At 37.8% G+C, this 21,906-nt stretch overlaps 3 protein-coding genes across 5 annotated transcripts; 2 read left to right on the forward strand and 1 right to left on the reverse strand.

Annotated features, from left to right (window-relative positions):
- The first annotated feature begins 799 nt into the window (after positions 1 to 799).
- LOC103948837 (E3 ubiquitin-protein ligase UPL4) lies at positions 800 to 8,273 on the forward strand. Of its 2 annotated transcripts, none has more exons than XM_009359909.3 (17): positions 800 to 1,006; positions 1,522 to 2,196; positions 2,309 to 2,419; positions 2,509 to 2,625; positions 2,709 to 2,867; positions 2,958 to 3,119; positions 3,361 to 3,513; positions 3,601 to 3,722; positions 3,803 to 4,976; positions 5,290 to 6,483; positions 6,590 to 6,820; positions 6,907 to 7,011; positions 7,124 to 7,204; positions 7,284 to 7,352; positions 7,437 to 7,565; positions 7,664 to 7,747; positions 7,848 to 8,273. In XM_009359909.3, exons 2-17 carry the CDS (start codon positions 1,564 to 1,566, stop codon positions 7,911 to 7,913), a joined length of 4,590 nt encoding a protein of 1,529 aa, XP_009358184.1. In that variant the 5' UTR covers positions 800 to 1,006; positions 1,522 to 1,563; the 3' UTR covers positions 7,914 to 8,273. The 2 variants fall into 2 exon arrangements, with proteins under 2 accessions (XP_009358184.1, XP_048432905.1); XM_048576948.1 differs by having other exon boundaries at positions 1,616 to 2,196.
- Positions 8,274 to 11,530: 3,257 nt separating this feature from the next.
- LOC103948838 (pentatricopeptide repeat-containing protein At3g09650, chloroplastic) lies at positions 11,531 to 13,980 on the forward strand. The gene has a single exon (XM_009359911.3). It carries the CDS (start codon positions 11,551 to 11,553, stop codon positions 13,774 to 13,776), a length of 2,226 nt encoding a protein of 741 aa, XP_009358186.1. The 5' UTR covers positions 11,531 to 11,550; the 3' UTR covers positions 13,777 to 13,980.
- LOC103948839 (probable DNA helicase MCM8) lies at positions 13,833 to 19,678 on the reverse strand. 2 transcript variants are annotated; one of them, XM_009359912.3, is made up of 16 exons: positions 19,204 to 19,675; positions 18,767 to 19,025; positions 18,449 to 18,671; positions 18,202 to 18,365; positions 17,726 to 17,989; positions 17,191 to 17,286; positions 16,940 to 17,092; positions 16,375 to 16,445; positions 16,177 to 16,295; positions 15,764 to 15,893; positions 15,478 to 15,529; positions 15,186 to 15,342; positions 14,901 to 15,075; positions 14,457 to 14,627; positions 14,259 to 14,372; positions 13,833 to 14,104 (listed from the first exon to the last, which is right to left on the reverse strand). In XM_009359912.3, the coding sequence occupies exons 1-16, from the start codon at positions 19,387 to 19,389 to the stop codon at positions 14,051 to 14,053; spliced, it is 2,388 nt and encodes a 795-aa protein (XP_009358187.1). In that variant the 5' UTR covers positions 19,390 to 19,675; the 3' UTR covers positions 13,833 to 14,050. The 2 variants fall into 2 exon arrangements, 1 of the variants encoding a protein (XP_009358187.1); XR_007255527.1 differs by lacking the exons at positions 13,833 to 14,104; positions 14,259 to 14,372 and having other exon boundaries at positions 14,504 to 14,627; positions 14,785 to 15,075; positions 19,204 to 19,678.
- Between the last annotated feature and the right edge of the window lie 2,228 nt (positions 19,679 to 21,906).

Raw genomic sequence — 21,906 nt, forward strand, 5'->3', positions numbered from 1 at the left:
TTAACGAAAAATCACATTATTACACTAAAATGTCAATCCTGATACTATTCTTTTTACTTTTTATTTTGTCCTTATCATTAAAAGTCAAAGTTTTCAAGTCCTTTTCATTAGTTTTTCCTTTTATAATATGAGGTCACATATGATGTGACTCTACCTCAATTATTTTCTTCCCTTCATCAAAATATTTCACAAAGGGTTAAAAGTATACATGATACAAGGTTTTTTCTTTCCATAAAAAGTTAATAACTTATTTAATCAAATATCTTCAATTATTAAGTATATATTACGTTAAAAAAGAGAAGTGTTTTTAGCAATTCAAAAATCTTATTTTACACTACTCATAGCTGTATTTTTCTTTATAATTATAGAAAGTTTGGAGTCCAAAATGAGATTTTTTTAGAGTGCCAATAGCAATTTCTAAATTTTTTTATATATAATAATATAATAAAATTTTTTATTAGCATTCCAAAATAGTCTTGATCTATCCTAATTAGTGATTATTATCACATTACCCTTCTCCAGAATATTCAGCAATTTTTTTTTTCGAGATTACTTAGCGGTGATTATAGCAAAAAAATAAATAGCTAAGATTGAAAATAGAAAATAATTATAAAAAGTAAATTCAACTGCTAAACACCTGTAACATCGAATTGCTACGTAGTACTAAGACGCTTAAAATTTAGAAGTATTTAAAAAAGAATAATAGAAATTTTAAAAATAAAATAAAAGTGGCTTCAACTTTAAACAAATCTTTTAATTTAATAAAGATTCAGCTCCCACGTATATATATCTTCCGTTCCCTCCCACACCCCCTCATCATCATCCCCACCACCGTGACACCGTCGTCCTCCAGAAGAATTTCCAAGGCGAAAAAACCCAGAGACAATCGAACCCTTCACCCCTACGAAAAAACCCCACACGCTTACCTCTACAATTCAAGGTCTTCGACTCCCTCGAAGGCCGATTAACCACAGCAGCAACAACAGCATCAACTACTGCACCTCAGGTACAATTAAACAACCATAATTCGCAATTTTGATTGATTTAATTTTTTTTTTTTTTTGATTAATCTGTTGCTTTTTAAGTACATGATCACTCTTATCCGTGTTGATATGGAGAACCAATGATGAGTTTTTGTGTTGAATGTGGATTTTTGTTTTTCTGGGTTTTATATATATATTTTTTATGAGTCGGTTATTTTTGGATTATGATCAAGTTTTTGGAGAATTTGTATTGCTACTGAAGATTTGAGTGTTGGGTATGAGATAAAAACGCAAGCTTTCACATTAGTAAAATACATTTTGCTGATCATCTGGGTGCTTTTTGATGATCGTCTGTTTTCAGTTTTCGATTTTTTCGGTCTAAGATTGTATTTCGTGGCTTCTTTCTGTTTGAAGTGATATCTAATGCTAAAGTTTGTTTCTTTTTAATTGTTTGGTAATTCTGATTTGGATTTCTGGGTTGAATTAAGTTTTAGTTTTAGAACTAGAGTTAAGGTGGATTTATGCTCTGATCACGCAGGAGTAGATAAATATTGGGTTTCTGTGAAAGGTTGAGTTTTAAATGGAGAGTCGAGGTCAAAAGCGTACTGAGCTTGATGATGAATTGCCCGCAGATAAGCGGGTGTGTAATTCAATGGAGTTTAGAGCTATTTCGTCGAACTCTTCAGCTCAAACCCATATGAATTCTGTGAACTCCACACCTGAAACCAATGACCATGATATGGATACTTCATCTTCTGCTTCGGCTAATAGTCGCTCAGAGGGAGAACGTGAGAGGGATTCAGCATATGGGTCTTGTGATTCAGATGATGCAGACGAAAGACACAGTGAACTCAAGGACTATCAGAGACGGAGATCTTCGGGTGATCATCGAAAGTTTAAGAGGTTCTTATCATCTTTAAGTGAAGAGACTGACCCTTCTGGGCAGTTAGCTGTGCTCACCGAGCTATGTGAAGTCCTGTCATTTTGTACAGAGGATTCACTATCCGGGATGACATCAGACTCGTTGTCACGGCTTCTTGTTAGACTTGCTAGGCATGAGACTAACCCGAATATCATGCTATTGGCTATAAGGGCTATAACTTATTTATGCGATGTGTATCCGCATTCATCGGGCTTCCTTGTTAGGCATGATGCAGTTCCTGCTCTTTGCGACAGACTAATGGCTATTGAATACTTGGATGTAGCTGAACAGGTAATGTTTCTGTACTTGGTCATATTTATGTTATCCAGGCATGACATTTATGGGATTGTTTATACAATGTAAGAATGGGGTTGCATGGGATTCTTTTACTGTTTTTACGCAGTGCCTACAAGCATTGGAGAAAATGTCACAGGAGCAACCACTTGCGTGCTTACAGTCTGGGGCAATAATGGCTGTCCTGAATTATATAGATTTCTTTTCGACAAGTATACAGGTAATCCAATCAGTGATGTGTTCTTGTTTGGAAATTGGATCATTGCTCTTTTAATGGTTCGTATATTAATCATACTTTATTTGCATCAGAGAGTTGCCCTTTCCACTGTGGTGAACATATGTAAGAAACTTCCTTCTGAATGTACTTCACCCATCATGGAGGCTGTTCCCATTCTGTGCAATCTTCTCCAGTGTGAGGATCCACAGGTATGGACTGTGAAGTGCATTTTTAAGCCTTTTGCATAGATTTCATATGACCTTAGTACTCAGCCTTTGTTTTAATTTCTCAGCTTGTCGAAAATGTTGCTGTTTGCTTGATTAAAATTACAGAACGAGTGAGTGAGTCTACAGAGATGCTGGATGAACTTTGTAAGCATGGGCTGATTCGTCAAGTTACACATTTTATGAGCTTGAATACCCGACCAACGGTATCCCAGCTAGTTAGTAATGTAGGCAACTCAATCATGTTTCATGAGATCCACTGCTTTTGTATTTTACTGCCTTGGAATATGTTCTTACTGTTGTACTTTGGTTGGCAGAGTTTGATGGGGGTACTTGTCAAACTTTCTTCTGGTTCAGTTGTAGCCTTCAGGACGCTGTATGAGCTTAATATTAGCAGCATACTGAAGGATATCTTATCTACATATGACCTCTCGCATGGAATGTTCTCTAATCATGTGGTGGATGGGCATTGCAATCAGGTTTACAAGTGGATATTTTGGTTCTATTCTTTTTCCAGGGTTACTGATTCTTATTGAATCATTGGAATGTCAATTGTGTTTATGAAAATGTTGTGACTTTACTATTCCTTTTTTGCTTTATGAGATAATTACCGACTTCCTAAAAACATAAATGTATGTGATTACAAAATAAGCATGTGTTGTCTTATTATATAACTTGAGGAAAGTGAATGGGATCATTGTTTCTATTTTTCTCCTTCAGGTATATGAAGTTTTGAAATTGCTAAATGAGCTTCTTCCAACTTCGACCAGAGATCAAGAGAATCCACCGTTGTCAGATAAAGAATCTCTTTTAGTTAATCAGCCTGATCTTCTGCAAAAGTTTGGGATGGATATACTTCCATTGTTGATTCAGGTTTTGTTTGTGATAAATATATGGCACTTTAGTGCAGTCCATCCAACAAATGAATAGTGTTGTAATGTTTATTTCACCTCTCGACAGGTTGTAAACTCCGGTGCCAATTTATATATTTGCTATGGCTGCTTATCTGTTATCGACAAGTTAATTTATTTGAGCACACCTGGCATGCTTGTAGAACTGCTTCAGAAGGCCAACATTTCAAGGTGATTTGGTCTACTTGTTTTTTTTTTTAATAGAGATCAGCAATTTATGCTAATTTTATTAAATCCTCTCAATGTGGCAGTTTTTTGGCTGGAGTGTTTACACGAAAGGATCCCCATGTGTCAATATTAGCTCTACGGATTACTGAGCTAATCCTGCAGAAACTTTCTGATTATTTCTTGGACTCTTTCATAAAAGAAGGCGTCTTTTTTGCCATCGATGCACTTTTAACACCGGAAAAGTGTCAATTGGTGACCCTGGAAAAATGCTCGAGGTTGTTGTTCCCTGTGTTTAGTGGCTCACAGATTTTGTTGGATCCTCATCAGAAGTCTGCCTCGAGTGAGGTCTTGAGGTGCTTATGTTATGCTTTTGCTACTGATAAATCACCATCAGTGTCAGAAAAAGGAAGTTGCATGCTTGAAAAGGATTCTGTTTATAATCTTGCAAAGCATATAAGGACCAAGTACTTTGCACAAGAATTATGTGACCCTGAGAAAGCGTTAACTGATGTCCTTCAGAAGCTTAGAAAATGTTCTTCTGCATTAAGTGATTTGAACATGTCCATGAATGATGAAGCTCTTGATCAGCGTGAAGAAAGGTTCTATAGTATCATGCATCAAGTAATGGAAAAGCTTGGTGGAGGAGAACCCATTTCCACGTTTGAATTTATTGAATCTGGAATTCTAAGGTCCTTAATGACTTACCTGTCCAATGGCCAGTACTTGAAACAAAAAGGGGAGCTTAGTAGTGGTAACAGTGATATTTATTCTGTAGAAAAAAGATTTGAGGTGTTTGCAAGGCTGTTATTTTCTCCTTTAGACATGATCCCTGCCGACCTGCCCATGATAACATTAATACGCAAACTGCAAAATGCGCTATCTTCTTTGGAAAATTTCCCTGTTATTTTGAGCCATGTGCCCAAAATAAGTTCTTATGCTACAGTACCACATGGGCGTCGCACACCATATCCAAGTATTGAAGTTCGTTTTGTGAAAGACAAAGCAGAGATGTGCCTTTGTGATTACCGTGAAGATGTTCTGACTGTGGACCCTTTTTCCTCATTGCATGCCATTGAAGAATTTCTGTGGCCTAAAGTCAATGCAAAAACAACCAGCCACATTAATTCACCTACACAAGTTAAGGACCAATCTGAAAGTCCACTGGATCAATCACCATCAAATGCAAGCTCTAGTCAAGGGCAAGGTCCACATCCTATGGAGCCTGAAAGCATGTCGACGGACTTGCCTGAGTTGCAGGTTTTTATTCTGTCTCACAATTGATTAGACTGAGGGGTGCATTTCTTTTTTTTTGAGTTCCTGTTGGGTGCATTTCTTCATCCTCAGCCTTACTCTCCAGGTTGATGAGGTCAATTTAACACTGGCCTCACTTTAACAAGCGATAAGCTTAGGATAGACAAGCCAAGGAAATCTTTAATGTACTTATGTTTAAGAAAATATAATTTTTTGTTCTTGGGAAAACCGTGGATAAATTTAGTCATGATTGGTTCTTCTAATCAGCTCTAAGGTGGTGCAAATGCCCTTACTTTTGATCGGTTGTGTAATGTTTCAGGAACCTGTGGAAAGAGAAGCACAATGTCCTTCAGAGGAAGACACTGAGATGGAAGAACAGTATCCCGCATCTTGTAGCAATGAAGATTCTTCTTCGAAACTGTTACTTTACCTTGAAGGGCAACAGCTGGAGCCGTCATTGACATTATACCAAGCAATTCTCCAACAACAAATGAAGGAACATGAAATTGTCATTGGTTCAAAACTGTGGAGTCAAGAATACACATTAACATACAGAAAAGCTGAAGGTCATCATGGTACACGTACAGAAAGTCTTTGTTCAGCAGAAAGTTCTGCTGAGAAAGCTGGGGTACATGAGTTGTACACTTCATTTTTCTCCAGCATGTTTGCTCGTGAGCTTGCTTCTGACTTGGATAAGTCAAGTCCTATTTATGATATAATATATATCCTCAAAAGCTTGGAAGGCATGAATAAGTTTATATTTCATCTGATGTCTCGAGAAAGAATATGTGCTTTCGCTAAAAGGAAAATCGATGACTTGGATAATTTTCAGACGGCAGCTATTCCGGTGCCACAGAATGAGTTTGTGAGCAAAAAATTGACAGAAAAACTGGAACAACAGATGCGGGATACTTTTGCAGTGTCCATTGGTGGTATGCCCTTGTGGTGTAATCAGTTAATGGAATCGTGTCCCTTTTTATTTAGTTTTGAAGTTAAATGTAAGTACTTCCGCTTGGTGGCATTTGGTCCACTGCTAGTTCAGCCTCATTCACCATCTTATAGGGATTCAGGGGTGACAAGTGACAGGCGACCAAGCTCTGGAAGCATGCCTCGAAAAAAGTTTTTGGTTTTCCGCAACCAAATTTTGGATTCTGCTGCCCAAATGATGGACCTGCATGCCAGTCAGAAGGTACTCCTTGAGGTGGAATACAATGAAGAAGTTGGTACTGGCCTTGGTCCAACCTTGGAATTCTATACCCTGGTTAGTCACGAGTTTCAGAAGTCTGGTCTAGGCATGTGGAGAGAGGATCGTGGGTCTTTTCCCTCTGGTGATGGGGATACTGGAATTTTGATATGTCCTTTTGGTCTCTTCCCTCGTCCATGGTTGGCTACGTCTGATGAAGTAATTAAGAAGTTTGTTCTTTTGGGGCAAATTGTAGGTAGAGCGCTCCAAGATGGGCGGGTCTTGGATGTGCATTTCTCCAAAGCCTTCTATAAGCTTATTCTTGGCAAGGTACTCTCCCAATTTCTGTACTATTTATTATTGAAAGTGAATGTTCATCAATCATCATCACTTATGAAGCAAGTTTTCATCTCAAACATATGTTTTCATATTGCAGGAGCTTGGTGTGTATGACATCCTGTCATTTGATCCTGGGCTTGGGAAGACACTGCTAGAGTTTAAGGCTCTAGTAGACAGGAAAAGATTTTCGGAATCTGTTCCTGGAGGAAGTACAACATTGGAGTTTGACTCTTGCTTTCGGAAAACCCAAATTGAGGATCTTTGTCTTGATTTTACACTTCCTGGTTATCCTGATTTTGTTCTTTCCTCTCGGCCTGATCATAAAATGGTTAAGTCTCACCTAGCTATGATCCCATTTATTGTTTCATGCTTTTCATTTGGTGAACCGTAAATTTAATTTACCCCATTGTTTAGGTAAATATGACAAACTTGGAAGATTACGTCTCACTTGTGGCGGATTCAACGGTAAATGCTGGTATTTCTAGACAAGTGGAAGCTTTCAGATCTGGTTTTAATCAGGTGTGTACCATTATGAAGTGGCTTTTCAGTACAAGAAGGACGTTGACTAAACTACCTCAATGCCTTTTAATTTTGGTATAAATTTATGGTTTCTTTCATCATGATGTTTCAGGTTTTCCCTATTGAACATCTTCAGATTTTCACTGAAGAAGAATTAGAGCGTTTGCTATGTGGAGAACGTGATTCTTGGGCTGTATGTTTGCAACCACTTACTTTTTATTTTTTAAAGGCTATTGACTATATTCCTAATTTATAAGTTTTTATCTTGGCAGTTCAATGAGCTCCTTGATCATATCAAGTTCGACCATGGTTACACAGTTAGCAGTCCTCCCATTATCAATGTTAGTCTGCTCTCGTCTTTGGTTTTGTGGTGATATTTCACGTGCATTTAAAGAAATTTCATATTACCATTTTCTTTGAATCAGTTGCTGGAAATCATACACAAGTTTGACCAAGAACAGCGAAGAGCGTTTCTGCAATTTGTGACCGGGGCACCTCGCTTACCTCCTGGAGGTTTTGCATCTCTCAGTCCGAAGTTAACTATTGTTCGAAAGGTCCCTATCAGAAAAACATCTTCTTCCTTTTTTCCAGATTGCTCTTTATTATTTGTATAGGCATCATTTGATCATTGTTTGCTTTGTCTCTCTTACAGCACTCTAGCAACTGGGAAGACTTAGACCTACCAAGCGTCATGACTTGTGCAAATTATCTTAAGCTACCACCTTACTCTTCGCAAGTGAGCTTTGTTTCTTTATAGCTTTTCATGTTACTAGAAGTCTTTTGTAGGGAAACATTGCACCGACAAGATGCTTACATATTTTCATATCCGTTTTCAGGAGACGATGAGAGAGAAGCTCTTATATGCCATTACAGAAGGGCAGGGATCATTCCACCTTTCATAGCCTTCCATTTCTCAGTCTGAAGGATCAGTTCAACTGTACATTTGTAATTATTAGAGTAGGCCTTTGCCGGTGTAGACAAAAAGAAGGGGTGGCTGGTGATGGTGGTGGAACTGATTGCTGAAAGGGGAGCTAAATCTGGTGAAACAAGAGGAGGCTTCTTTGACCGACTAATCGGTAGGACTCTGTAAATACCTGGAAAGTTTAGGTAGTTGGGAAATTTCAGGTAGCTGTACAGAAGAAAGGATGGGGAAGTTTAGATTGATACGTTGGACTTTAATAATTTTCTTACTGAGCTGTAGACAGGTTTTGGTTATTACACAGCTACCTTTTTGGTTGCAATGGAAGTTTAGATTGAACAGATTTGCAATTGTATTTTGTTGACCGCTATCATTAGTCGCACAAAATGATGGCGGTCGAGAGCGTCGTGGTGAGGATGTTCCAAGACGTTGTAAAATTCTGTCGAACCAAAGCATTTTCGGTTTGGCTTGAGCAAGTTTTGGCTGTTGAGCACGGCCTAGTCACCAACTAGCTCTTAGTCCAGTAGTGCTTCTGTCGGATCGATGGCGAAGATTAGTCGGTTGATTCTAATGGGAGCCGACCATTGCGGCTGACCTTGTGTATCTTAGGGTGAGCACGGCCTGAGTTCAATCAGTTTTATCCCAAATTCACGATCAAAATAATAGCAACATAACAATTCAGTTCGGTTCGGATTTGACAAACTTCCCTAAAGAAACCGAACCAAACCAACGTTCAACGGTTTTGGGCGGGTTTGAGCCGAAATCATTTTTTCTTTTGCATCTTCTCAAGTTTGTTACCTCAAGCACGGCAAAACAAAATTCAGAAACGAAATTGATGCCGAGCTCTAGCCCAAATATATAAAGGACATACAAGGAGATTAAATAATAACAATATACATGAATGTGCGAGTATCATTTCTTTAAATTTATCTATTCAATCTCTTTTGGATAATTGAAGTGACATCACCATACAAACTTCATAATATGAACGGTTTAATTCATTTAAATGATCTTCGTTAAAAAAATCATTTGATTTGTAGATTATTTGTCCATCATGTGTGGAACAAATCGACAATTTATGATAACAAGTAACATTTTCATAAGGATTAATCGTCAACTTGTTTAATTTATATGAATGACTAAAAGGTAATCAAATGAAAGTTTCTACAGACGATGAATGGAATGACCAGTTTGAGTTATGATGTTTGTACATAAAAATAATGTCAAGTCGTGCCATCTAGTGTTGTGATTTCGTCCAAACCGTATTATAGGTAGGTCATTGTGTGACATTGCTTAATCTTCATTTCTTAATGTTAATATATCTTTGTGTTAAAAGAACAACGGTAATTACATCCTTATGTGAGGAATGACCTCTTAAATGTAAGAGCCATACAATATCATTTTTCCTTTCATTTTTTCGATTACAAAATAGTTTTCTTTTCAATTTGACTAGAAAATTCTTACATGATTGACTTTAATGGTGAATAAGGGGTTTCATAAAATATGTCTCGAGAGTTAATTCACTTCAGATCATAGCGACTTTGCATGAGAGTTCTACTAACATGTCTGTCATTGGACCTATTGTTGCGGACTCAAGGTGCCACTGAATTTGATCACTGAAGCAACTTCTTCTCACATTTGTTGACATGTCAATGAAGTTGCTCATTACCTTGCCCATCTGGCCCTTTGATTAGCTAATGATTTTACTGGGTTTGAGGAACCTCCTATTATAATCTATGATTTGATTGAGGAGATTCCCTCTCTTGTAATTCTTAGCCTTTTAGCTTTTTCAATAAAATTATGCCGCTTGATGTACTGGACCGTGTGACCAGCACACTGAAAATTTCCCTACATTCTATGCTTCTCTTTTAATGCTTAGTGTTAGTTCATATATGTATATAGTGCTCTTTTTAATGCTTCTCTTTCCAAGTAACTTTATGAATACACACAGAACAGCCAATGCTTCTTTTCCCCAAAGAAAGATGTAACATTAGACTTATTAACAGTATTATAATGCAAAGTTTATTCTTATATATAACTGGTCCGACCAAAAAAAATTTATGAATACATGAAGGTTATTCACTTATTTCTTTATGGAGTATTACTATAAAGTTTTATTGTACAAGCTGATTTAAGAAGAAAATTCAATACACTAAAGCTTGAGATACCTTTTTTCTATTTGCTCGAAGGCAAGTTGCAGTCAATGAAATTCTTGTTTGTCTCGTGTTCAACATATAATCAGTGTAGACGTAATTTCTAAACAAGTGGAGTTTGAGTTTTAAATTGGCAAAATTTTAGTTTGGTTGGTATTTGTACACACTTCTAACAGTCCAAGTGATGTTTGCAAATTTTAAAATTTCAAAACCACCCTACCTTGCCTTAAATTTAGAAGAGTAATTTTATGCACATCATATTTCATTTTTGTGCACTCTTATTTATTTTCAGAAAATGTTAAAGAAACTATATTTTTAGACCATATTTTATAGATTACATGATATGGTGATTGATGGTTGAATTTCTTATTTTAATCATTAAATGGAGAATCCAACCATCAACTACCACATCACATGTTCTGAAATATATAGTTCAAGCAGATAGTATCTCTAGCATTACCTTTACTTTCGGCCACTGATAAATAAACAGCATATGTTGATTTCAACTAGAAATTTATAGAACTTTTTGTAGTATTCCAGAAAATATTTTTTTTTTGTCAAATGGTAGATTTTGTTAGATTAAATGTTAGATTAACCACCGACGGGGTTTGAACTCACGTCGTCATGCAAAAAATCAACACATTTCCACCATTGTGGTAAAGAGCGACTTGCAAGTATTCTATAATATATGATACTCCAAATTTTTTTAACCATTAGATTTTTAGTTTAATATACAAAATAAAAACTAACCGTTAAAATATCTAAAACATCCTATACTAGTATCCTGAGAAATTCGTCGCATAAAGAATTCGGATCCTCGCCAAATCCTCTTTACGAGGATTTTGAGAATCCGTGAATCATATCTATTCGTCGTACATCGTGCGGTTAAAAATCATTTTAAATATTTTTAATTAAAATTAAGGAATTGTTATTAGTACTCCAAAATCTCATTCTACACTCCAAACTTTTTATATTAGGAAAGAAAAATAAACTTGTGAGGAATGTAGAATGAGATTTTTGAAGTGCTAATAACACTTCCCTAAAATTAAATACAAATAATATTTGACAAAAACTAACTGTACAATGTACGATAAATAAACATGATTTACAGATTTCCAAGATCCTTGCGAAAAGGCCAGAGAGGATCCTGTTGGTCACATAAATAGCATTTTGTTCAACTGTCAGTGTTGCTGGCTAAAAATAGAAACCAACCTGTAATTATCCCTAATCTGAATATCTAAATATCTGCAAGCAGCAGCAGCCGCAAACGCAAAATAAACAAGAGGATAGAAATATAGTGGACGTACATACCATCCCTTCCACTCACCCAAAATTCCCTCCTAATCCCAAATCTCTCATTTCTCCACCTCCATTATCTTCTTCTTCTTCTTCCTTCAGTCTGTTCAACCTTCCCCAATTATTCATCCTCTCTCTCTCTCTCTCTCTCTCTCTCTAGATGGACCAATCATGAACCTCAAACCACCATCTTCTTCCCCGCTAGCCCCCAACTCTAACAACTTAATTCCGGTAACCCACCACTCTCTCACTCTCCATTGGGTTTCTTCCCCTCCCTACTTCCCCTCCATCTCCAACCCCACGCGCCCCTTTCGCCTTCTCGCCACCGCCAGCCCCACCAACCCAGCTTCCGACCTCTCTCTTACACCCGCCGCAGCGCCGCCCAATGAAGACCACAAGCTTCTAACGCTCCTCCGCCAGAGGAAGACAGAGGAGGCTTGGATTGCCTACACCCAGTCTACCCACTTACCCAATCCCACTTGCCTCAGCCGTTTGCTCTCTCAACTGTCTTACCAGAACTCTCATTCCGGCCTCACACGCGCCCAGTCCATCATCACGCGCCTCCGCAATGAGCGCCAGCTCCGCCACCTCGATGCTAACTCCCTCGGCCTGTTGGCCGTCTCTGCCGCCAAGGCCGGCCAGACCCGCTACGCTGTATCCATTATCAAGTCCATGCTCCGCTCCGGCTACCTCCCTCACGTCAAGGCCTGGAGCGCTGTTGTGAGCCGCCTCGCTGCCACCACCGATGACGGGCCTTCCGATGCGCTCAAGCTCTTCTACTCAGTTACACGCCGTGTCCGGCGGTTTGCAGAGCCGGAGCTGGTGGCGGACTCGCGGCCGGACACGGCAGCCTTCAATGCTGCGCTTAATGCTTGTGCCAATTTGGGGGACACTAAGAGGTTCTTGAAGGTGTTTGATGAAATGCCTGAGTACGGCGCCAAGCCCGATGTGCTCACCTACAATGTTATGATCAAGCTGTGCGCCAGAGCTGGAAGGAAGGACTTGCTTGTTTTCGTGTTGGAGAGCATTCTTGACAAGGGCATTGCGTTGTGTATGACGACGTTGAACTCACTTGTGGCGGCTCTTGTTGGTTTTGGTGATTTGGAAACCGCAGAGAAGATGGTTCAGGCAATGAGGGAAGGGAGGAGAGACCTTTGCAAGATTCTAAGGGATTCAAATTTGAATTCGATGAGTTCAAATCCGAGTCTAAGCAATGGGGATGTTTTCGAAAAGTTGCTTCCTAATTCGGTTAGAGGAAATGATTCGGAGCCGCCATTGTTGCCTAAAGCGTATACTTCTGACTCTAGAATTTACACCACTCTAATGAAGGGTTATATGAATGCCGGTCGCATTACTGACACGGTTCGGATGCTGGAGGCACTGAGGCACGAGGATGATAGCGCAAGCCATCCTGACCATGTAACATATACAACTGTTATTTCTGCATTTGTGAAGGCTGGCTCCATGGACCGTGCTCGTCGAGTGCTTGCAGAGATGACAAGAGTTGGTGTGCCTGCAAATCGGATTACGTATAATATTCTTCTCAAGGGTTATTGCCAGCAGCTGCAGATAGACCAGGCCAAGCAGCTGCTTAGAGAAATGGCTGATGATGCGGGGATCGAGCCTGATGTGGTTTCATATAACATCTTGATTGACGGATGCATACTGGTTGATGACAGTGCTGGGGCTCTTGCATTTTTCAACGAGATGCGAACGAAAGGAATTGCACCCACCAAGATCAGCTACACCACACTGATGAAAGCGTTTGCCTTGTCGGGTCAGCCGAAGCTGGCAAACAAGGTGTTTGATGAGATGCTTAATGATCCTCGGGTGAAGGCTGATTTGGTTGCCTGGAATATGTTGGTTGAAGCGTACTGCAGACTCGGGTTGGTTGAAGAAGCCAAGAAAATCATTCAGAGAATCAAAGATAACGGGTTTCACCCTGATGTGGCAACTTATGGCAGCCTTGCCAATGGAATTGCATTGGCTAGAAAACCTGGAGAGGCGCTTTTGCTCTGGAATGAAGTGAAGGAGAGATGTAGGGTGAAAGAAGAGGGAGAAACTTCAGGTGCTTCCGACCCGCCAACACTGAAACCGGATGAAGGGCTATTAGATACTCTGGCTGATATCTGTGTCAGGGCTGCTTTCTTTAAGAAGGCTTTGGAGATAGTGGCTTGTATGGAAGAGAATGGGATTCCTCCGAATAAAACCAAGTTCACTAAGATTTATGTGGAGATGCATTCGAGGATGTTTACTAGCAAGCATGCCTCGCAAGCCAGGCAGGACCGGAGGAGCGAGAGGAAGAGAGCAGCTGAGGCTTTCAAATTTTGGTTGGGTTTGCCAAATTCTTACTATGGGAGCGAATGGCGGCTAGAACCTATAGATGGAGATGAATGATATTATGCTTTTGAAAAACCTGGTATGTAATTCCAGTGAAAAGAAATATTCCCATGTAATATAATCATGTTATATTATAGGCAATACATAATTTGGTCCTTCACAGAACACATTTGATATGTGTGTTAAATATCCAGGCCACTGTTTCGACTACAAAATTATCCATTTCGAAAATCTAATACAATTTGGCTTTAGATTCTGCAAGTGCTTTTACTTCTGAAACAAACTTTAAGATGGAACAAATTTTGATGTGGCGTGAACTGCTGCACTAACCTTAGCCTCTTGACCTTGAGGACGATTGACTCCGAGAATAAGACGATGATAGTACCTGAACAAAAATCATGGTTAAATAAGAGCTGCTGGACATAAAAATCATCATCGACATTGAAAAATTTAATAGGGCTAATTGTTTGTGTTGTCGGCATTGGAATCTTATGAGTTACCCAAATAGGTTGCCTATGGTTATTTGCAGTTTGTAGTACCTGGTATGTCTTTGCTCCTTTCTTCAGTAGATAACCAACACTGTTTAAGTTGTCAACAAATGTGTCGATGTCTGGAACTCTTAGACCAATCCTATCTGCCAAACTGTATATTTCCTGAAACAAAAGAGGATTGCGCGAATATGAGTCACTAAAGGAGCATGAATAATTGCAAAATCGCATAAAAGCATGCAGGCATACAGAAATTGTAAAACAGTCTTTCTGCTGCAACTCTGATTGCCTATTGAGGGCACTTAAGAACCGTTTTGCTTCTTTTTGTTGACTCATCCCTCCACTCCGACCAAAATCCACAACACCATGCTCATCAATGTACTTGTCATACAAGGATTCTCTCATGATTTCAACCACATCCTGCAAAATAGAATGATTCAGAAGGTCTGTCCAAACTCTGTTGTCTTAAATTTTTATCGATTGTGGAGTAGTCCATTAGCACATGAATAGCTCAATGATTAGCATTCAAATTCTTTCCCAATAGGACTACTGAAAATACTGGATCAGTGAATCTCACATCCGGAATACTAAGTCTTCCATGACAATGTATACTTGTATTGGATCCTGGACCTTCCTATATTTGGAAAGCAGGGTAACTGAAAACATTTGTTAGATAGAAGAATAAGAAGTAACCATTGCATCTTGGGCTGTTATTTCTTCTCTCAAATCTAGCCTCGCTCGAGCTTCGGTCAGCCTCACCAGACTCTCTAATTGCCTTGCTGTTATTGGTGTGCTATCAGCAGATGTCGCATGGTCTCTCAGTTTTAAGTAAAACTTTTGCAGGATTTCTGCTGCAGGCTTTGACATCCTGGTTCACCCCAAAATGAAAACTCGAAGTTAAAAAAAGGGAGAATTGAATCGCAATTCTTGCTACAGAAATTGGATGCACAAGAGTAACACAAGTCATGTGAAAATCACCTAGGAAACACAAAAGTTCTTGCATAAGCAATATACTTGCGGAGGAGTTGTACTGGTAATGGAACAAAATCCTCATCCTTCTTCGGGTCAAGCCTCAATCTTGAAACCAAAGAACCACCTTCTCCACTGATATCTATGCCTTCTGCACTCTGCGATGCTGCACTTTTTGAAGCAAAAGGCAATATCTTGTTAAATAGAGAATTGTTTGTATGGGGAGCTGCATTTTATGATATGAAATGACTCCCTTGCTTTACAAGAAAGAACTAATATGTCTGGATATGTTAGACACTACCTCTACGAATCTTTTTTGCAGCTGGCGAATTTTCTCCAGATCCAGCATGAAGCTAATGATAAACAACCAAAATCCTTGAATTAAACACTGAACAAAGAAAATTACCTAGTAGTCTGTTATCGCTTCTTTTGACCTTTTTTGGTTACTCCCATTACAAGTTCTTGAGGACCTGGTTTACTAAGCTCCTACCATACTCAACCAATTTCATTACACATATATGGTATCAAAACACTAGCAAATAACTAAAAAGACGTATTGTAGGTAGGGATCAGAAACGATAACTTACTGACATGATGTGTTCTGAGACTCGCTTATCCAAAAGTTCATTAGGTTTGTCAAGTAATATGAAAACCAAATCAAATCGCGATAAGAGGGCAGCACTTATTTTCAAATTTTCATTCACTGTTTTTGCACGGCTGCAAATTTGAAATGTTAACGGTATCAAAAAATGCGGGACTGAAATGTAACAATATCAAAGCTAAATAAATGTTATTTTGTTACTGAAGGGAAATACGAATGGGAATTCGCAGATTGATATAGAATTCTCTGAAATGAACTATAAGGGGTATGAAACAAGTTTCATGTGGATGCAGTGTAGGAAATGACAATGGGATCAAAATCTACCACAAAATAGCACTTAATCCATTATCAGAATTGTAACAGTCCTCTCACCACCGAGTTAAAATTAGAAAGCATTACTTATAATGACCACCAACAGGATTTGCAGCTGCTAAGACAGAAGTTCGTGCCGACAAACTTGCCACCAGTCCAGCCTTTGCGACTGAGACACACTGTTGTTCCATGGCTTCCAGTAGAGCCTGCAGCAATGTTAAAGTAAAAGAAGCTTCTTGCAGAAATTAGATAATAGAAAATAATACAGAACAACTGGGGACAAACCTGATGCTCTGAAGACATTTTGTCAAACTCATCAATACAGCACAACCCACTGTCTGCAATTACCATTGCACCTAATCCAAAATTTGATTTATCATTTATTAGCGCACAGCATTTTATACTTGTTCATTACTGACTGAGTCATGGGTTGCAAATGATATGGACTTAGACGTCTCTGTACCTATGGCATTTCTAAAAGTTAAAAATTTAGTACAATTATGTAATAGATGAGAAGTGGATCAATTATATTTCTCTTTCTCATCCACTATGTGTAGCCGTACCACCTGGAAAAATTGTGAGTTATTGCTTTGGACTACCAAATCAATTATTTTGTTCATAATTGTTTGAAGCTATAACAGCAGAACACATACTGGAAGAAGAATGATTATCTTTTCCCTTGAGAGAGATGGATTACTAGTTAAGTCTCACCAATCAACTATGAAGTTAATCATAAGTAGACATTCATAAGCAGATATTGCATTCAATTACAAGATAGCATTAGGATATCTTTATTGCCAAGAAAATAAAAGCAAAAAAGGATGATGAACGAAAGAAAGAAAAGAATTACCAGCTTCAAAACCATAATCACTTGTCATAGGATCCTTTACAACAGCAACAGTGAGGCCAGCTTTGGTTGTGGCATTACCACACACATAAATGCCTCGTGGAGAAATGGCTGCCGCTGCTTGGAGAAGCTGACTCTTGCCTAGTCCGGGATCACCTAAAAAAATCAGGAGGTACATGTTCATCTTCTGTTTTCCGTCCACAAATTACCAGGTTTAGTACCATTTTTAAGAGCATGATGGGTTTCAAATATACCAACAATTATCACATGGATATCTCCTCTAACAGGAACCTTGTTCTGATCATTTGAATTCTTCCGCACACCTCCAAAGAGTGCCAGCAATATTCCCGCTGTAAAAAAAATAAGTAAATTAGCATCATCATAATGCTTAATTATCACGTTCAGGAGATATTCTTAGTGAGGAGTCAAATGTGGAACTTGAGAAACCAGGTGGGTTTCATCATCCATAAGTGACTTATATAAGATATTACCGTTGGCATCTGATTTTCTACCAAAAAACAAAACCCTTATTCAGTGAAATTTTAAAAGAACTAGTAGTAGTGAAAGAAAACTAGGGACCTAGTGACATTATTAATAGAGATATTTCTGGATATTTTCCTTTTCATCTAGTTCTGAATAAGTTGGTGCAATGTTGTCACAATTACAAATGATATCACAATTAGAGGGATAAAATATAAGAAAATTGAGGAAACTAAATCAGTAGATAACCAAAAATGAAATAGCATGAAATTTTTAGGGACACAATATGGACAATAGTATTAAGGTTACCTTTAACAAGCTCGTGACCAAAGATTGATGGACAAATAGATTGAAGTAGTTGCCTGAAGGTATCTGGACCATGTTCCCCAGAGAACTTCACAATGAATTCCAAATCCCTTGGGGAAAATGAGGAAAGATCAGCAAGTGCCATAGGTCTGTCATTAGAACTAGAATCTTGTAAATCCTCGGGCATAGATTGTGACTTTGTGTTTTTAATGGAAATAGCTTCTAGATACAAATAGTAAATTCCTTGTGTCTTTCCCTTCGATTTGCCTGAAATGATAAATAAATAAATAAATAAAATCCAATGTATATTAGTGGTGGGAATTGGTTCAATAACTGCAATTGTCTGTCATTCATGTAATTGGAACTATCCTTTTTCTGATCAGTTGCACACTTATGAATCAGACAGAATTATTTCCAAAGGCATAGAAGCTTGAATGTGCATGCAGGATACTGGATTGAATTAGGAAGAATTTCTTTACCTCCTCCAATGTCCATGTAATTGTTAATGACTCTTATAATCCCAGTGAGAGTCACCACATCTCCTGGGATGCATGCATCAACAAGATCTTCAAAAAGTTCACATTCTACTGTTCGAGGCATCCTGCCTTCTTCATGATCTTCAGGCTTTAGTAGCTCCTGTATCCTTAAGAAGCATCAAAGAATTTTAACAAGGTTCAATAAAGGAAAATATAAAATGTGAATTTGGTTCATATCCAAAGTGCCTACCTTATCTTCTGAAAATCTATCGTCACAGCAGTAGATCGAATGGGATCAAAATTTCTGCTCTTGCACCCATTTAGATCGCATGTTGTTGGCGGTGAAAATTTCCCATCAGGACACATGCGTGTAATACTTGTTTTACACTTCACACAATCAAAATCCATTTGCACCACAAAAGGTTTGACAGTGCTAACTTTTACTACTGTTCCACGCACAGATACGATCTTGTCTGTCATGCAATCACATCCACATTAATTCTATACAATTGACCAAATGTATAACAAGTGAAAACCAAAAAAAGGCCTTAGAGTATAGTACACATACCAATATATGCAGCTTTTAAGTTCTTCAAAGCAATCATGGATTCGGGGTAGTTATGCAATCGAATATTAATTTTGGTACCGTCCTCTACCCTGCAATTGTCCCATTGAGTCAGCAGGACTTTGTGAACTGCAGCACTCATGCATAAGAGGGTTATCTTGGGTTTCTCCTCTAAAGCTTCATAAAACTCCTCAACATCACAAATTTTTCGAAATTGCTCGAAATCAATCGGCAACACCGCTACACCGCCATCATCCTTCACCTGCACCAAGTGTCACTCCAAGTACAAATTACGAAATTTAGCCTCAAATCAAATGTTTCATAAACCCTAAACCCTAATTAATGCAATTGATGACCGATACCAAGTAATCGGTGTAATCAAATTATACATTTTGCGTGGAATTAACAGATTTTATAAAAGAAGGAGAGAGAAATGAGACCTGGGAAAGGAGAGCTTGCCCCGGCGTCGTGGAGAAGAAGCCGATGAGGGAGTGTGTGAGACTGAGCCATGGCTTGTCGTCGCCGAGCTCGATTTGAGCAAAGTAGAAAGGCCAGATGGTGTGGAGGTCAGGTGCGTAGGAGGAGCCGTAGTTCGAGCTTAAGCTTCTCCGTTGTGCTCCGTACATGGCGGTGGAGAGAGAATGCAGGTGCAGCGGTTTGGGTTTTTGCTTATGCGCTTATGGTGTTGAAAGTCCCGGCCCTCCTGGGTTTTGGCGGGAGAAATGAAAGGAGTTGTCCGATAGGGCGGTGGATTTGAAGTCGTTTTGCGAGTATGCGATTGCGATCGCCTTATCTTAATGCATTTTTTTTTCTTATTTTTTATTCTTACATTAAATTTTCACTAATTTTTGCAAAATGACTCTTAATTTTATTTGCACAACCTTATTCTTCTTATACTAATTTTTGTAGTAAATAAAGTCGAATGTGTAGGAAAAGAAAAATGATGCATGATTACTAATTAGACAAAGTAATGTTAAGGACAACTGCTTGGTAAAAAAAATAAGAATAATATTAAATTGACTTTGAATTACAAGAATTAAAACCCATAATTTGATAAAGAGTAAAGATTCATTACTTGGCGGAAGAATCTTATAGCACGTTACTAACCATATCAGTATCATGGTCATTGATTACATCTTTCTTCCACTTGATCATTATTAAAAATATCTTAACATTAAACCGTTTCTTGATCATTATGAACCTTTGTACCTCTACGAATTTTCTTTGATACATAATTCGCAAAAGAATAGTAATTACACTATTAAATTAAACTCTTATACACAAAAGAAATACTTTAATTTACAAACACCTTAACAAATATAATATTGTGTGTGTGTCGGTGATAATCGAACTTAAAACTTCTCACTTACAAATGAAGAGAAATACCACTAAATCGTAGTACTAAATGACAAATATGTAGTATTAAGTTTACTTGAATAGAATCAAATAATCATTTTCTTCTACTTATATTCCTTTGCTTAAGACAATTGACCCTAAAATGTCCAAAGGGAAAATTATTTTTCTTGCCCTTATTCTTTGTGAACTATTTAGAGTTACCTTTTTATTATTCTTTTGTGGCTTATTACTTCATGAACTTTCAGATAGCTGAAGACTACCCTCTCTGTTAATCTTGTCATTTTCCTTCATTTGGTTTCAATCTAACTTCCTTTAGAGCAACTCCAGCGTTAGAGCTCTCCCCCCAGGCAATTAATACATGACCCCTTCTAGCAAACTATTTAGGAGTGTAGAACTTGCATTTTGTCTAGAATAGGATGACCAGCATAGCCGCGAATATGTCGCCTCTTGAATATGGGAGCATCAATCATAAAACCCTCCTCGTTTTTGGAAGATGATAGATATTCAAAGGGGAATTGGATCCCCATATCTTAACTATTCATTGTGTATCGTGCAATTAGAAATTATTTGACTTTTTTTATTTAAAATTAAACACAAATAGTATCTGATGAAAATTGATTGCACGATATACGATGAATGACTAGGATATGAGGATTCCTAAGATCTCCACAAAATGGATCTGGAGAGGATCCCTTCCATTTAAAAGAAGGGACTCTTATTTTTTTAATGGGGATTAGTTGTGGGTCCTACGCTACATCGAACTTCACCATCTATTTTTCAAGTTGCACCTCATACATCATCTTTGCGAAATATTAGCCAAATCAGAAATATTTGAGACATCTAATTGAGTTCAAAAAATTTGACGAACACTTTGTTATATAAGAAACAATGCAATTTCATCGTGATAATTAAATAAGCAAATGGTTTCGGATTGAATTGAATTTTTGTAAAGATGATCTATGAATTGAGACTTACAAAATAGACTGTTTTGATCGTTGAAATTCGATGTGGAGTAAGTCTTACAACTAATTCCTAATTTTTTTTTTCTTTCCAAAAAATAGGAATCCCTTCCCTTAAAAAAAACATAAGATCAACTATTTGTATATAATATGTGAATTGGTAAAAGTCTGACAATATAATAATGGTCCCACTAAAAAATTGCTCGAAACGGGAGTATGTTGACGAATACTCAGATAAACTCTTCTTTACTTGCACTAATCATCTTTTCACAAATTTGGTCAAACACCAATATGGTTACAGCTAAAGCAAATGTGATTCTAAATTTTTAGCTCAAGATTATTAAAGAATGAATTTAGGATAATTTTTTTCTTATAGTAATTTAAAAAAATTTATGCAGACTATTCTAATTTAATTTTGTGAAAATTTTAACATAAAAATATTTAGATTCTGATAAATATTAAAAAAATTACGAAATCAACATCATGAAACTTATGGAACGCTATGAAAAAATATGAAACACATAAAAGATATATATATTTTTTATTTACTTTAGCCATCAGATTTAAATTTGGACTGTTAGATTTTTTTTTTTTTTTTTTTTTTTTTACCGTTGGATTTGATCATATTATGTCACATCCCGGACCCGATTTCACTCTGTTGTAGCACGATATTGTTCGCTTTGGGCCCTGACCAAGCCCTTACGGTTTTGTTTCTGCGAACTCACACGAGAACTTCTCAGTAGGTCACCCATCCTGGGAATGCTCTCGCCCGAACTTACTCAACTTCGGAGTTCTGATGGAACCCAAAGCCAGTGAGTTCTCAAAAGG

The sequence above is a fragment of a genome, unplaced genomic scaffold, assembly GCF_019419815.1.
Source record: "Pyrus x bretschneideri cultivar Hongxiangsu unplaced genomic scaffold, Pyrus_bretschneideri_v1 Contig94, whole genome shotgun sequence".
Lineage (NCBI taxonomy): Eukaryota > Viridiplantae > Streptophyta > Magnoliopsida > Rosales > Rosaceae > Pyrus > Pyrus x bretschneideri.